The sequence below is a fragment of the Sapajus apella genome, unplaced genomic scaffold (assembly GCF_009761245.1).
Source record: "Sapajus apella isolate SASKATOON/1434 unplaced genomic scaffold, GSC_monkey_1.0 scaffold19, whole genome shotgun sequence".
NCBI classification, from domain to species: Eukaryota; Metazoa; Chordata; class Mammalia; order Primates; family Cebidae; genus Sapajus; species Sapajus apella.
Genome location: NW_022436959.1, coordinates 5,600,870 through 5,618,822, shown reverse-complemented (window position 1 = coordinate 5,618,822; position 17,953 = coordinate 5,600,870). Strand labels below are relative to the sequence as shown.

The window sequence follows — 17,953 nt, the reverse complement described above, 5'->3', positions numbered from 1 at the left end:
TGATTACTATATCAAGGATAATTAACTAACTCTACTGTTAGTTTCTCTCCAGTTCCACATTACTGTCTTAAGAGAGGTCAAGTTCTTAGGCTAAGAGAGGGCAAAGAAGGTTTTATCCTAAGTAGAAATGACGATTGACTGGTGCTATTGCCTGGAAGTCTGTGCTGGACGAATATTAAGAATACCACCACAGTTTAGTAAGAGAAAGTAGCAAAATCAATTAACAATGTCTGTTACAGGTCAGGAGGTTCAGAATGGGGCACTTAGACCCATATTTACTGTCTCTAATGGGGAGGTTTGTGTTTATCCATGCAGCCCATTAGGAAGGATGTACAGGTGGCTCACAGTGAAGGTGGGCTACAGGGGACAATCTAACTCCTGGGGCCTATGCCAAGGAATAATGCAAGCACTAAACAGAGCAGAGATGAAATTACAGAGGATGAGAAGAGATCTCATCAGAATCCCAGAGATCAGAGGGTAAGATTGCTCAATGTTGTTAATGTCAACAAAAATACTCTAAGCCTCAGTGTCCTTATTCATTTCCTTTACGTCACCTGGGCCTTTATGTAAGCTGCCCCATTTCCTGTTAGAAATAGGTAGAGCATGCATAGAATATAACCAAATAGCAAACATTAGAATAGAGAAAGAAAGGATATCTATATGAGAGCTGAACAAAATAGGAGAATTAGGAGCAGATGGCTTCTTAAACTCTAAGTCATGATTGAAGCTGACCAGACTGATCTTTTGTTTAGAGGTTTGATTTCAGAAACTCACAATAGGAAAACTACACAAAAGAAAGGTGACTAACACCTTTTTGACTTCTAAAACTGTCTCTCTGATCCCTCTTGCCTCTTTTCCAAACATTTCAACACCCTCACCGAGTCTGAATGTGGAAATTGTTGGTGGTTCCGGTATGCTCGTAGTCGTGGATAGCAGCTGAGAAGATTATAGCAAAGATCTCCAGCTCTGTCAGCCAGTTCTGAAAGGAGATTACAGAGCAATCAGATAATGTGTTGCTGTTTCCTTCTCAAAGTCTTCAACTTGCTGACAACACACCCACAGTGCTGCCGTTCTACCCTGCAGCTGGTAAGCTATTGCCAAACACAAGTTCTGAGAGACAGAAATAAGTTATTTTCCTGTGAAGAGACTTGGAGACTTGTGATTTGAAAACAATGTGTTCGGTAAGGTTGAATAAGCTAACTAGTAGTTTTATCTTTTTCAGGAAATCAAAGAGAAGGAACATGAAGACTTGAAAAGTCCTCATTGCATCCTCCTCCAATCTACAAATAAGGTTCCTAGGTACACACACAAACACACACACACACACACACACAAATTAGAAATTTTGACGCAATACCAAGAATGAAGAGTAATAGAAAACCTAACGTTTGATTACAGGAGGAATATCCATTATGAGGTGGGTAGAGACAGATGAAGAAATACTTGGTTTTCTGCTCTATGCATGCTGGTGATGTTTGAAAAGACTTCTCCCCATCCACACCATCAACATTGGCTGTGGGTCAGTGGTTCACAAAATGTGTTCCTTGGACAAGCAGACGGCATCACCTGGGAGCTTGTTAGAAATGCTGGCAAATTCTTCAACCCCACCCCAATCCCACTGCATCAGAAACTCTAGGTTGTGGCCCAGCAATCTGTGCTTTACCAAGCCATCTAGATAGTTCTGATGCACGCTAGAGTTTGGAAACTACTGCTGTGTTTCGAGCTTCCTTAACTGACTTCTATTTAATGGACTCTGTGTATTTACTTGCCATTGTTTCTGTAAACCATCCTGGCAAATGCCCACATGGCAGAATATGCCTGACTCAGGCCGCCTTTTCATAAACTTTGCTCACTTTTGTTACTAGTTAAATTCGTGCTTAAGTGATTCAGTATGGTTTATTATGAACCGCATTTTGATAACTTGCACTTGTTATTATAATTATGTAACTAAATATAACACAAACCAATAAAATATGAACACAACATTGGAGTTGTTATTTCTATAGAACCTACGTTTAATGCTTTGGACCGTCACTAAAAGAACTGCTGTCAAAATACGGGTGACAGCTGTGAAAAGGCAGAAAACATTTGTAAAACGTTAGAGAGCTTCTGCACCGTTTGCTTCATGCACATCTTTAAGTTCCCATTTCACTTTAAAGAGATGAGACTAGAAACCTTAGATAGGGGTAGGGTTGATGTAAGACAAACACGAGTATCCAAATTGGTGAACTCATAAAAGACCTGGGGTCTGAATTAAAGATTAGTGCATAAAATAGATTCATATGATTTAAGTTAACGAAAAATAAGTTAAAATGAACATTTTAAGTGTTTATAATTCCCCACTTTAGCCGTATCTTTCAATTAACTACCAATTTTGGAGAATTATTGCCTTCTTTGAAAATTGGTGAGGGAAAAATAAACAGATGATATAGAACTTACAAAAAAGATTTCAGAGTAGGGGGAAAATGAGCATAAACATAACTTAGGAAGAAAGAAACCACTATACTTTTGAAAATGATTTCTAACAGAATATAGCATGAAATATCAGGAAGCCTCCTGGCATCTTCAATAATATACTCAAAAATACAAACTGAGGTACATGGAATGGAAAGTCAAAGAGAAAGCCGACTAAGATGAAAATCAACAAAATGAGATGAAAAAAAGATGAGCAAGATAAGAAAAGATTACAAGAAAATAGAAGCTGCAAAACCCATTATAAAGGCAGCAAAGAGCCTCCTCATCAGCCTCCTCACGGTCTCGGGGGCCCGCCATGTGGCAGGCATTATGTATGCTAGGTGCTTTTATATAGAAACTCATGTAACTCTCACAACTCCACAATCGCAGGTACTGTTGTTATGCCCACTTGACAGGTGAGGAAGCAAGCCAGGAGGAGGTACAGGATTTACCCAAGGTCACATATCCAGTCATGCAACAAGCCACATACCACGCCTCCAGGATTCTCACTCATAATCTTAAATTGTATTTCCTTTGGGTTATTGTTCATGTGTTTGTTCAATTTTGCATAAAATTATATAGGCATAATTTTATATTGCACGTTTTTCTTGTTACTATCCATATCTATATTATACATATTTTGTTTTTCCATTTGACATTGTCTTTCTTTTCTTCCCAACATTTTGTCCCCACCCATCTGTCCCTGGCTCCCTCTACCCCCTCTCCCACATATATCTCTTATTCTAAGGACATGTAAAGTTAATTTCACATTTTAAAATAAGATTATGAATGGAAGACAGCGTAACATTTAAACAAGTCCTAGTCACAGAACATCAGCCCAGCCAGCAGACATTGAAATAACTGTATAATTACAGTTCTCACATTACAACTATCAGTGATGCTTCCCTCCTTACCCAAATAATTGAACAAAATTCTATCTTAGGTATAGCCTACTTCTAATAAACCAAAAACAATGAATGATTAAACAGACATGCAACAGCAACAAAAAGAAAAAAAAAAAACCCAAAGCCATCATCTTTAAAACTCATTTTAACACCCTAGTTTTTCAAAAAACACCATGCATGTTTAGAATCAGTTATGCTGCTTTGGGAATAAGAAGAAAGAAAAGTGGTATCTGGCAAAGGAAAGGAAGGAGAAAACAGAAAAAGCTTCACGGAGGGGAGATGTTTGAGGAGAGATGTTTAAGGTGGGCCTTGAAAGCTGGACAGAGAAATAAATGAAGGTTGGCATTTTCAGAAGAATGAACTAAGTGAGCAAGTCCTGGCAGCAAAAGCATGTTCACCTCAGGTAAGAAAATGATGCCCTTGACTGGAGCAGGAGTTAAGGCTGATTGAGGCCCTCTGAGGTCAGGCATCGGAAAACAGAGTGAGTAAGGAATGTAAACCAGATTCAGCTGGCGGTGAAGTTCCTATGCAAGAGAGTCATGTAATCAGATCATAACTTCAGGAAGGATATTTGGACAGGAGAAGAGAAGGGAGAGAAAAAATAGCTTTTTTTTTTTTTTTTTTTTTAAGAGGGAGTCTCACTCTGTTGCCGAGGCTGGAGTGCAGTGGTGTGATCTTGGATCAGTGCAACCTCTGCCCCCAGGGCTCAAGCAACACTCCCACCTCAGCCTCCCAAGTAAGGGCTGGGACCACAGGCATGCACCGCCATGCCCAGCATTCTTTTTTTTTTTTTTTTCTCATATTTTTAGTACAGACGGGGGTCTCACCATGTAGCCCAGGCTGGTCTCTCATTTCTGAGCTGCCCATCTGGGCCTCCCAAAGTGCTGGAATTATAGGCGTGAGCCACTGTGCCTGGCTAGAAGCAGTATTTTTAGATTGAAAAGTTCATAAAGAATGTACAGACAGTGTGGAGGTAGAAGCCATATGACTTAGCTATTATGTGAATTTTGGGAGTGGTGGGAGGACCAGATGTGGTTGCAGCTGAGGAGAACAACACGTTAGATGACCTCCACACCCCTGGCCTCACTGAGTGGCTAACAAACCCTTCAGGTGGTATTAGACAGCATCACTAACAGAAACAGAGAAAATGGGAGAAGCTATTTGGAGGAAATTGGGCTTCATATTTTAATATAGCTCAGATTTCCTTGCCTCTTCCAAATTAATTACTGTGAACCAGAAAGTTTTATGTCAATCCATAAGAAGTCAGAAATTGAAGTCCCACTCGTATTTTATTCCAGAATTATCTATTGGTGACAAGGTACAAGTCACAGTTGCTATCACTATTTTCCTATCTACAAAATATGAGTGTCACAACTAATTCATGTCAAAGGATGCTTTGACAACTGGTAATGGGGGACCTTAAGTTTTGCTGTGTATGACTCAGGAAAGCAAACCATGTGTTCCTGCATATAGGGGAAGATGAAGAGACATGGGGTACAACAGACCAGATGAAACCTGAAGGAAAATGACATGACCAATTTCTCATTGTTAGAGGAGACATTACTAGCAAGTTGTGACTTTTCTATGTGAATGATAGAGTTTCCTTAGTAATCTGTTAGTTTTCCATGCTACCTTAACAAATGCTCACACTCTTAGAGGCTTCAAGAACACTTCCAGGCTGGGCACAGTGGCTCACGCCTGTAATCCCACACCACTTTGGGAGGCTGAGGTGGGCAGATCACCTGAAGTCAGGAGTTCGAGACCAACCTAGCCAACATTGTGAAACCCGGGTGGTGGTGGGTGCCAGTAATCCCAGCTACTCCTGAGGCTGAGGCAGGAGAATGGCTTGAACCTGGGAGGCAGAGGTTAGTGAGTCGAGATCACACCATTGCACTTCAGCCTGGGTGACAGAGGGAGACTCCCTCTGTCTCAAAAAAAAGAGAACACTTCTGTTTATTGGCACACAATTATTCTGGTCAAAAGCCCAGTGCGGATGGGTTCTCTGGTCAGGGTATCCCTAGGCTGACATCAAGGTTTAGACAAGGTTGTATCCCTTTCTGGTGGCTCTGGGGGAAAATCTGCTTCGAAGAGTATTCAGGGCATTGGCAGAATTCATTTCCTTTTCCACAGTTTCCCTCTTTACCTTAAAGCTGGCAATGATTGTTGGGTCCCTCTCACACTTCAAACCTCTGTCTTTTGCCATATCTTCTTGACTTTGATGAACTTGTGTGATTACATTGGGCCCACCTGGAAAATCCAGGCTAATCTCCCTATTTAAGGTCTTCTGATTACTAACCTTAATTATATCTGCATAATCTCTTTTATAATCCAATGTAACATATTAATAAACACATGTGACACCAGAGAACAAAAGTCACAGGAGCCAAATTTTTGCCAATTACAATCCCTAATAAAATTATTTGGCACTCTTCAAGCAAGATGTCATTTTGATATCCTTAGTCTTTCCTGTATTAATATGGTAATGTCATAAACAACAAGAACAAAAACCAAGATACATAGCTTCTCCTTTCTGAAAATAAAATAGACAAAGGGAAAATTACTGGTACCTTGCTTGACAAAAGCAATGAAAATGGCCAAGAGGTAGTTTTGGAGTTTGAAATCTTTTCACCTAAATCAAAAGTATACTAGAGCTTAAAGTCTGATTAACATCTATTCAATCAATAGATAACTCTTCAATCTATTTCTGTCTAAGAATTTTCTCTTAGAAATGAGCAAAATAATTCTGAAAGGATCCAAGTATCTTCTAGGCACTTAAGTTAAACAATAACGAGTAATACAAACATCACAATGTTTTACATTCACAAAGTATTACTGTTGATGTTGAAGCCCAGACACCACTTTATCAATGGGATATTTTGATTCCCTATGTGTCTTACAATTTATAACACTGAAATGATTAAAAGCATTTTCTCCCTCTTGGTTTGTAATGAAAGGTTAGAGTAACAATATGTTCTCCATTCATCAGAATGCTCCCACTGTTTTTGTAAGCTCACAATGAAAGAAGTTTGTTTTTAGCTGCATTTCAAAGAGAGAGTAGGTAGGAAATAGTTTCTATATTTAAGAATCACTCTAAATATGGCCTGAATTGATCATGGAAATTCAACGGCAAATGGAAAATGAGCTCATTTAAGAACAGCATGCAGTAAATCATGATCACTGTCTGCTATGATACGTTTATGTTAATGACAATTTGTATTAGCATAAATGCTGGGTGTTTTTGGTGAGAGCTGAAGAAGCTGTGCATGATTCACTTTGATGTCCCCAGAGTATACTCTGCACAATAGGTATGTTGAATAGATGAGTTCAAAGTGCATTTTTGCATCCACTTTCATCCTCACCACAATAGCTGGAAGTGTACGTGAGGATACTGAGATGACAGAATATAAGAAGGCTCTTTTTTTTTTTTTTTTTTTTTGCCAATTGCATTTGGTAGAAGCATGTCAATATTTAAATGCATGGCCTCCGAAGTCAGAGCTGGGACCAAATCCTGGCTCCCATACTGTACTCAGTCGCTTGGGCTGCTATAACAAAATAACAGAGGCTGGGTGGCTTAAACAACAGAAATGTATTTTCTCACAGTTCTGGAGGAGAGACGTCCAAGATCAAGATGTCAGCAGGTCTGTTTTCTCCTGAGACCTCTCTCCTTGCCTTACAGATGGCCATATTCTCTCTGTGTCCTCACAATGGACTCTTATCCCTGCAAGTGCACGTCTGTGTCCTAATCTCCTCTTTCTGTGAGAACACCAGGCATATTGGTTTAAAGCCCATTTATATGACCTCATTTTACCTTAATACCTCTTCAAAGGTCATCTCTCCAAATACAGTCCTATTCCAAGGTCCTGGGTGCTAGGACTTCAATATATGAATTGATGAGAAACATAGTTTAGCCCATGTGGCTACTTTATAATAGAATAATTTTAATTTCTATGGATTAGAGATTTCTCTTCTTTAAAATAATAATAATATTACTTGGGAATCACTGTTGATTGCCCACTGTTGATTGTAATGGGAATCACTGTTGATTTTGTTTGGGATGGCAATGTGTCAGACTTTCCTCTATATTGCAGTGGCCATGAGCCACAGTTCTGGCCAATAAAACAGAAGGAAAGTTGCTGGATTGGATTTCTGGATAGCTCTTCAAAAGTGGGCAGATTTATTTGATTTGCAATTTTGGTGCTTTGTATGCTCCCTCATCTTCTTACCTGGATTTGCAAAGGTACATCAGCCATTTTATAAGCATAAGGACAAGAGCTACAGTCAAAAGAGGTAGGAAGGACACTGAGAAGGCTGTTGCTGATGAAAAGCTGTCACGCCCTCCCGGGATGTCTCTTTGGACAGACCACACAAATGCAGAGGACACCCATACCCCTGACCCATCTAGCCCACCTGGACATTCACTTACAAATATGTTCCAACAACCAAACTTCACTAGACATTTTGAGGGAAAAAAGCCAATAGTATAAGAAGATTCTCATAAACAAACAGCATATTGCCCATGAGTTAAAAGATACAATTCTATTTATTAAAAGTCTTTTAAAAAAAGTTTTAAAAATGTGTAGGTATATTCATAAATATGTAAGGCTGCTAAGACAATAGCACATTACAGGGCAAAAAAAAAAGAGTTTCTGAAATTAAAAATATTAATAACTAAAAATATTAAATAAACAGGTCGAATAACTAGAAGGACATATCCGAAGGCCAAGCTGATAATGTGGAAGATAGAGTTGAGGACATCTCTCAGAAGGTATCATTAAAATACTGAAAGATGGGGAAACATGAGAGAAGCTAAAAGGTGTGAAGATGGATTCAGAGTTCTAAGAGAAGCTCCAGAAGCAGACAGAAAAGATAACAGACAGGGAGAAATATTCAAATAAATAACAGAGAGTGTTTGGCTTTCTTCTTATCAAGCACATAGTAGGATTAGACTTTCTGGCCCCTTTATGGCTGGGAGGGGCTGTGTGAGTCATTTTGGCCAATGAGTTGTGAGCAGAAGTGACGAGCAAAGCTTCTGAGCCTTAGAATTTAAATACAGACATAGAAATACAAGAGCCCCTATCTCTCTGCCATAATGTCTGACAACTCTCAGGAAGGTGGCTGTTTAGGAAACCTAGGCCCTGGAGTGAGAATAATACAGGCAGCTTCTTTAACTCACTGTTGGGTGGTGGGGGTTGGGAGGGAAAGCCTATATTATTTCCAAACCATTGAGATTTTGGGATTGCTTGATCCTGCAGCAAAACATAGCCTACCCAAAGGAAAACACACCAAATGAATGAAAATCATAGGGGTGAGGAAGATGTATTCTCTCACTAATATGTTACCGTATTTTTTTAAAGAAAGTCTATATAAGGTCATACAATTCAATCACAAGTTTTGAAATTTTTATACATATGACAAGTATTGTTAGTCATGATTACTTATGTTTAGTAATAATAACAACTACCATTTACTAATATTCTACTGCATGCTAGGCACTAGGTAAACATTTTTATTGAAAAATGCTGAGAAATTCAAACATTTTTTCAGCAAAATATTAAGTTCTCAGAAATGGAGATGTCATAACCAAAGAAAATAAAAGTGGTTAATACATAAGGAAAATGTTGAATTTAAAAAATTAACAATAAAAATTAAAAACAAACACACACACACATAACTTTAGTGGGAAAATATTGCTATGCAAGGAGGCTAACCGGAGTATCATTTACAGTAGTGAAAAAAATTTTTTAACTGTTTAAGCAATAGGATAACCCAATAATTAACTATTAAGATTTTCTTATCATAATAAATATATGATGACCCAGGGAAACTATCATAACATACAATTTATTGAAACAAACAGGATAAATAAGTCTATAATACTGTGATCCTGACTCTCTCTCTCTACACATATACATAAAGCCAATATCCTGTAATGTTACAATATCCTATATTATAATATAGAATATATTACATATCCTGTAATATAAGATAATATGTTATAGTAATACAATTAATAATTGTTAATAATATAATGTATTTAATATAATTAACAGAATGTTATATAAGATAATATTACAATATCCTATGATGTTATATCCAATATCCTAAAATGTTCACAGTGAAAGGCTTTACCTAAGTAATGGTCTCATAGAGAAGTAATTTTACAAATAAAATTTAAACAATTTTTAACTATTTAAGTGATAGGATGACCTAATAAGGGTCCATAGGATGATCCCACTACTGGGCTGACCCACTAGTGTTGCAAACAAAAACTTCAAACAATACAAATATAAAGTTCTCTTTGACCACTACTCCAGGATGAGAACATCCCCAGAGGTAACCACTATCTTCAATTTACTGTTTATCTTTTTAGATGTTTTTCAATATACTTTTATATATATCATAGCACATCTCTATATATATATATACATAGAGATGTGCTATGTTTAACAATATATACCATTTAGAACACATTTTCCACAACTTTTTAAACTTAATAATACATCTTGATTTTTAGACATAGAAATCTATGGTATTCCAGAGTTCTAACTCCCTTTTGATAGATATATACTCTGTAATTGTTCACTATGGCAAACATTGCTACAATGAATCTGATTGTACAAGGCCTCCTTGGGTACACTTGGAAGTACTGGAGCATTGGTGTGTATATTTTTCCTTATAGCAATTACTGCAGAATTGTTTTCTTACATGACTATACCAATTTACCCTCAGATGAGCAGTATATGAGAATATAATTTCTTCTCAATCAGTGGTTCTCAACTTGGGACAATCACCCTCCAACCAGTGGTTTATTTGGCAACGTCTGGAGACATGATTGGTTGTCATAACTGGAGTGGGGAGTAGTGCCACTGGCATCTAGTGACTGCAGGTCAGATACTGCTACACTAAAACGTATAGAAAAGCAACAAAAACTGGCCCCAAACATCAATAGTGCTGAGGTTGAGAAACCCTGCTCTACATCCTAACTGATAACTAATATTATCAAACTTTCAACATTTGTATCCATATGTATATAATGGATTAAAATTGGTATAAGTTTATATATCCTTGGATACTAACGAGTGGTGCATCTTTTCATACTTCTTTTATTGATTAAATGTATTACCTTTTCTGTTAATTGCCTGCTCATATTTTTTAACTGAATTTGTGTCATTTTCCTGATTTATTTATACAATCTGGCTCTGAATCCATGCTCTCTACGTATGTTCTCCAAATGCTTACTTCATTATTTTGTTTACGATGCTTTTTATCCTACAGAAGTTTTTAACTTTAATGTATTCAAATTAATCAATATTTTATGGAACAACTCGTGTTTCAAAGCTTAATATTTTTAAAATGTCTTTTTTCAAGGCTATAAACATATTCTCATTTTTTCTTCTAATATTATCAAATTTTTACTTTTGCATTTACATCTTTAATTCATTTGTCAGATTTCTTTGGTGGGCGAATGACTCGAAGTAGAACAAAAGCATTCTGTTTTTCTAAATAAATAACTGTAATCAAAATATTTTTTAAACTGGGTAATTTTCCCTACAAAGTTGTCTATAGTCATGTCTTCATGTTCTCACCTGCAAGTTTTTCGTTATTATACTCTAGTCAGTGTTCCATTCCCACCAAACCACTGAGACAACTCATGTCAAGGTCAACAATGACTTCCATGTTGCCAGAGCGCATGGTCACTTCTCTGTCCTTATGTTACTTGACCATCGGCATGCCCCATGCAATGCACCACTCTCTTCTTGAAGCATTCTCTTTCCTTGGCTTCCATGACTCCAAACTCTCTTGGTTTATACCCCATGTCATTGGCCATTCTTTTTAAGTTTCTATTGCTGACTCTTAACTCTTTGCCTTCATTTTGATCTTTGGAGTGTTCTAGGACTCACTTCAGAGCCCCTTCTACTTCTCTATTCATTCTCCCTTTAGATAATCTCATCTAGTTCCCTGTCTTCTTATAGTATTGATATGCCCAAGACTACCTAATCTATATATTTATCCTTGACCTCCCCTGGAACTTTGGTATCCTTTAATTTTTTTTCTGCTTGCCCTCTGTACATGGATGCCTAGGGATTTTGAAATCCACATGTCTAAATCAGAAGTCTTGATCCCCTTTCCTCCAAAAATTGGTTTGTCACCAGGCATTCTTGTCAACTCTGTTTATCAAACCACAAATCTAAGATATATTCTCGATTCCCCACTTTAATGTCCCAAATCCTATTCACCACAGCAGTCCTTTTATCTCTGTCTCAGAAACAGCATTTTCTCCTCTCCATCAGCAGCATCCTTCCTAGTCCAAACTACCAGCGTCTCTTCGCTAGGTTTCTGCAAGATTTTTCTAGCAGGCTGCCTTAAAATCCATTCCCCACAGGAATCCTTTTTGAATCTTTATCAGATCACATCACTCCTCTGTCTAAAACCCAATAGTGGCTTTCTACCGATTGCACTCAAGATAAAATTGGAACTCATTACCGAGGCCTGTAAAGCCAGACCTGGCCTAGCTACCACTTCTTCCTCAGCCTCATAATGCACCACGGTCTCCATCATGTGCTGTTCCCACCAGGCTTGCCTTACTTCTGCTCCTTGAATGTAGCAAAGTTATTCTCTCACAGGACTCTTGTACTAAAACCCTACACTAACTCTGCAGTCATACTCTTCTTTCACTGTTAGCATAGCTGAAGCCAAAAATCCCAACGATCTCAGCTTAAATACTATCTCTAGAGAGTCCTTTCCTATCTAATAAAACACCCAGCTTTCCCTAGGTAGGTGCTCTATTTTACTTCTCTGCAGAGTATTAATAACATTTTCTTGATTAATTTCCACTGGTCTCTTCTATCTGTAACTTCACACTAGAATGTTAAGTTCTGCAGGAGCACTGATATCCTCCTATCTTGTGTCTTAGTCCATTTGAGCAGCTATAACTGAATACCATAGGCTGGGTGACTTATAAACAACAGTTTATTTCTCACAGTTCTGGAGGCTGGGAACCTTAAGATCAAGGCACTGGTAGATTTGGCATCTGGTGAGGGCCTGCTTCTGGATTTATAGAGGACTGTGTCCTCACATGGCAGAAGAGGGAAGGGAACTTTTTTTTATAAAGGCATTAATCCCATTCACTACAGTTCTACACTCATGACCTAGTCACCTCCTCTAGGACCCACTAACTAATACCATCACATTGGAAGTTAGGATTTCAACAGAGGAGTTTGAGAGAACACAAACATTCAGTCTATAGCATCCTATAATAAAGGACTCACAATATAAGTTATCTATAAACATTTGGGTTTATTTTTTGAAACTCTAATCAATTCTATTGATACATTTGCCTGTTTTTTTCACAAGCAGTACATGCTCAGCTTCAGTAGATATTGTAATATCTAAGAGAGTAAGAACCACTCCCCTTTACATTGTTCTTTTACAAAGTTGTCTTTTTTAAGGTTGTGAAATACCTATTTGACATGAATTTCAGATTCACATTATCATGTTTCATGTTAAAATCCTTGAAACGTTGATTAGTATTGCTTTGAATGTATAGATTACTTTGAGGGAAACTGACATCTATATAATCCTGAGGCTTTACTCCCATTAAAAACATGATGCCTTTTCCATTTATTTAAAGATCATTTTTGTGCCCTTTGATTTAGTTTTACAGTTTCCTTTTTATTGTTTTTGAAGCTCTGTATAGGTGATTTGTAGACTTTTTAAAAACTGTTGGGAATGAACATTTCTCTATTACACTCATTAATTTCCAGTGCATGGGCGAGCTCTTTTATCGAGACTGTATTGATCTAAGAATTTGTAAGGTTTTCTTTTATTTTCTAAAGGAAATTTTAGAAATCACATTATTTCACAGACTGTATCTTGACCTTTTGAAGATATCATATCGTATATTACATACTGCATTCTTGAAGCTGACACTTCCAGAAAAATGCCAGGTAGCAGTATTAATGTGGGTATCCCTGTCTTGCTCCAGGTATTCATGGGACCATTATTTAATATGACACTTGCTCTAAATGTTTAGTAAAAACCTTTTATTGGGTTAAAAATCTTCCCTTAATAATCTTGCTATAACTTCAAAGATAGTGTTTTAAATACTATTTTTAAGAAATCAGCTTCATAATAAGGAATAACCGGAAAAAATGATATTAGACTTTAGGAAAATTCTGCAATGTTTTAACAATAATAATGCCTGATTTTTGAGCTGCTTTTATGAGGCAGAGTACTTAATATTTTGAAACTTTATTCCTAACCATCACTTCTACAAAGTGGAATATTTTTCAGCATTTTAAAAAATGAGGAAGTCTTCGTTCAGAGACTCAAGTAATTTATCATCAGTCACAATATCTAGTAAGCAATTAAGCAGGGAATTATAGTCACTGTATCTAGCTCCAAAGCCCACACTCCTCCCACATATTCCTTTTTTAATTCAGTGAGATATTAGGCCAAGTCTTTAAACAGGCACTGGAAGAAAAGATAACAAATGTGCCCTGAGTTTATGGGATAATTGATAACTATCCCCAAAGAATGTCTATCCTAATGTAATTCTGAAGGATCTTTCAAAGTAAAAAGTCATACAGGCCTGCTTTTGCCTCTAATGACTATATCTTTTTAAATGAATGGCTTACATCAAAGCAAAAAAAAAAAAAAAAGCAAAGACAACCAAGTTGAGCAGGTGAGTAAACACAGAACAGAGATTCAAAAACAACTGAAGATGATGCACGCCTATAGTCCCAGCTACTCAACAGGCTGTGACAGGAGGACCACTTGAACCCAGGAGTTAGAGGCTGCAGTGCGCTATGATCGCTCCATTGCACTCCAGCCTGGGTGATAGACTGAGATTCCGATCTGTTAAAAAAAAATTTTAAGGCAAAACCAAAAATATCTAAAGAGCTACAATGTTGAGCCAAAAGAAGCAAGAAACACTCCAAATGGTTAGAAGTAAAGATTTACTCTTAAGTTAAAAATAATGCCTGGCATATTTAGGATACATATAGGCATACAAATAGGCATACAAATAGGATATGAATCACCATAGTCCCTATGAAAAAGACCTAGTGGTTTAAACCAAAATCTAACTTTGCATAGCATGGTTGCCAAGTACATTGAATACAGTTTCAGTATGCATGAATGTCATCATTATTGACCACAGCTAAAGGTTAATAGTACCACTCTCCATATCTAGAAATATATATTTAGTTGTAGCTGTTATATTTGAATTGGTTACAACCTGGTGAAGACGAAAGTCACTACCAGGCATTTATCTCATCAGGCTCAGGATGGAAAAAATTTTAGAGGCAACAGGAAACTCCAAGACTTTCCATATTGGTTAGATTACTCCTGGAAAACAGGAAGTCCATAAAACAATGCACCACTCATGGCCTCCACCTCATCAGAACAGTCACCATTAAAAATTCATTCTTGCATCTTCTGGGGAACCTAAGAGTTCCTATCCATACTTACCGCCACTCCTGTCTTATAGAGGAGGTAATGCACTGTCTGTGTAACGTCAGCAGCATGCATTAAGTTGTGGTAAGGATTTTTGTGCTTGCTGTATCCCACTTCCAGGGCCTCCACAAATGAGACAAGTGCAGAAATGGGGATCTGAAAGAGAGCAGTGAGGTTAATTAACTAGTGACTTTGCTGCTTTCAATGGAGACACAAAAGTCTAAGGCACTAGGACTGCTTTTTTCTGAAGGCATAACATATCACAAGAGGGAATTGAAACTTTACACAGTTAATAAAAGTTACTGACAAAATTATCAGATAATTTTGAATTCTAACAGAAGTTCTTGGTTAATAGTCGGCCCTGTACATTTTTCTTTGTTGCTCATTTCAGAATCCCTGAGAAATGACATTGAATCATTTCAAGATACTTAGTTTTATTGACATGGAAAGCAGTAATGTTTAATACACAACTAGAAAACTTGGTTGTTGGTGACTATGTTAATTTTCTGTATTTCCTTGTCCTCATCTACTCTTAAACATCCTTCCCCTCTAACCCCAAGGGAAAACAAGATGCTACATAGGACACCAAATAGTGTTGTAAACAACACTGAGGAACTCGAAAATAATACTAATAATTAGTACTAGTTTGTGGAATCATTCACTATTTGTAACCTAACATCAGTAGAATGAGATCTTCCAATTCTAAGTCACTAATAATAAATTGCCAAGTAACAAACATAAGAACATAGCCTGTTCCTGTTCCCATATATAAAAACAGACTGTCACGTTTTGGTTTTGAGTTTTGTTTTTAGGTTTTAATTTTGTTTTGTTTTTCTCATGTGTTCAATGTACTTAACCACTCCTTTCAAATGGGATTCTTTTCAGGCAGTTTATATTTGTTTTGCAATAATTTCATAACTTAAGATTTTTGTGTACTTTGTTTTCCTACAAATAAATGAGATATGCTGCATAGTATGTATTCATTTATTTCTCCACAAATAAAATACTTCAGCCTTTATTTGCAACTACCAGTCACTTGGAATCTTTCCAACTAGATTAATTGTTTTTCCATCTGAAATATACATAATATACATGCCTTTCTTTTCTATGTAGCAGTGAAGAACACTGCAAATTTCATGTACAAAATAAGGGCATCCAGAAAACATTCATTGCATTCATTTTCTGGATCCATTCCATGGTTCAGGGTAAATTATACAATATAAGTCTAGGGAAAAGGAAAGGGTGTGTCTTCCTGAGGATTAACAATTACATTTGTAAGAAAAAAATAAGGAAAATGCTAAGTTAATGCTTCTGAGATTCCATGATTTGTTCTCCCTTGGGTGTATTCTTCCATTTTACCATGTGTGGATTTTTATAAATTTAAATATGACCTTTATGAGGTCACAGATGAATTCATTACAATTTTGAAAAATAAAGATCCAATGAACCTGGGCTCCTTGGGTTGTTTTATAGACATCTAAGAATAGCTTGCAAGGGCTCTGTGTGTGTCTGTGTGTGTGTGTGCGCGTGCGCACACGTGCACATTTTCATGCAGGAACTTTTTTCCAAGGAGAGTCTCCAGAATCCATAAGATTTTCTTGCAGATTTCTGATGAAAAGAAAAATTAAGGACCTAAGGACCATGACCATGAAGTATTTGTGGCCATGTAAAGACATATTTCCTCAGTGGGAAGGGCTCTGTGAGCCTGGAGACTACTCCACCCAGATTGTCGTAGCCACCTCTATGATGCTTGCAACTGAGGAGTTAGTCTCACCACTGCTATTGCCAATGCTCATGCCATGCCTACTGTTCAGGGGACTGAGCAGCCCCCAACCACTTGGCCCACTGCTGTCACCACTGGCTCCTGAGTAAGCCAGCTGGAAGCCCAAGAATCAGGCCTTCTGAACCTGCTAACACCAGTGCAAGTGTAGAACTCCCTGGGGCCCAAGGCATGGGACAGGCATGCTTGGCCAACCACTGCCACTACTGAGGCCGATGGTCAGGCCCAAATGGCATCCCATCTGCAGTGAAACTTCACTACAGCCTCCACTAACAATTACACTCTAAGTTACTGAAGAAATCACATACACCACTGACATAGTTTACAGCCAAAGGAATCATACAAAGATTGCACTACTGTGTACACCCAGAATCAAAGCCAAAGTTCTCTACCCAACCAACACCATAGATACATCTTCAGGAAAAAGTTCTCCCTGTGAAAGCAAATTTTAAAAATGTAAAGAAGCTGCAATAAAATAAATAAATGGGAAAAAAAAAACAAAGAAAAAAAAATGTAAAGAAGCGACTGTTACACAAAATACATAGATATTGACATAAGGACACAAGAAACATTTATAAAGCAAGGAGGTATGACATTTCCAAAGGATTGTAAAATTACCCAGCAAGAGACCCCAATCAAAATGAAGTTTATGATGTTTTGGATAAATAATTCAAATTATTGTTTCTAAAGGGGTTCAATGATATACAAGAGAATACATAAAAGTAATACAAAGATATCAAGAAAACAATTCAGGATATTAATGATAAATTTACTAAAGAGATAGCTATCATACAAATTACCAAACAGAAATTATGGAGTGGAAGAATTCATTTAATAAAATACAAAATACATTTTAAACCTTCAACAGTAGACTAGACCAAGCAAGAAGAAAAAAGTTCAGAACTAGAAGACAGATCCTAACAAAAAATGCAGTCTGGCAAAAATAATAATAATAAAAAAAGAATAAACAAAGCCTATGTGGTAACCAGACAACCATTAAACAATAACATATTTGCATTTTCAGTGTCCCCAAAAGCAAAGAGGAAACAAAAGAGTTAGAAAACCTATTTAACAAAATACTACTGGAAAAATTCCCAAATGTAGCAAGAAACTTAGATACCCACACACAGGAAGCCCAAAGATTCCCTAACAGATACAATTCAAAAAGATCTCCACAGCACATTAGAGTCAAACTGTCAAAATCAAAGACAAAAAAAATTCTAAAAACAGCAAGAGAAAAACATGTATTCACTTATAAGGAAAACTTCATCAGAAGAACAGAAGATATCTCATCAGAAACCCTAAAGGCAAAAAGATAATGAGTTAATAGATTCAAAGAGCTAAAAAAGAAATGCCA

At 37.1% G+C, this 17,953-nt stretch overlaps 1 protein-coding gene across 13 annotated transcripts in view; it reads right to left on the bottom strand.

Annotated features, from left to right (window-relative positions):
• PDE1C (phosphodiesterase 1C) overlaps positions 1-17,953 on the bottom strand; it is a 551,218-nt gene that overhangs the window by 114,575 nt on the left and 418,690 nt on the right. For all 13 annotated transcript variants that reach the window (XM_032286655.1, XM_032286659.1, XM_032286653.1 and 10 more), the window contains 2 exons: positions 14,832-14,972; positions 879-979 (listed from right to left, as the gene is read on the bottom strand). In XM_032286655.1, the coding sequence (XP_032142546.1) occupies positions 879-979; positions 14,832-14,972 (242 nt within the window). The remainder of the gene's footprint in view (positions 1-878; positions 980-14,831; positions 14,973-17,953) is intronic.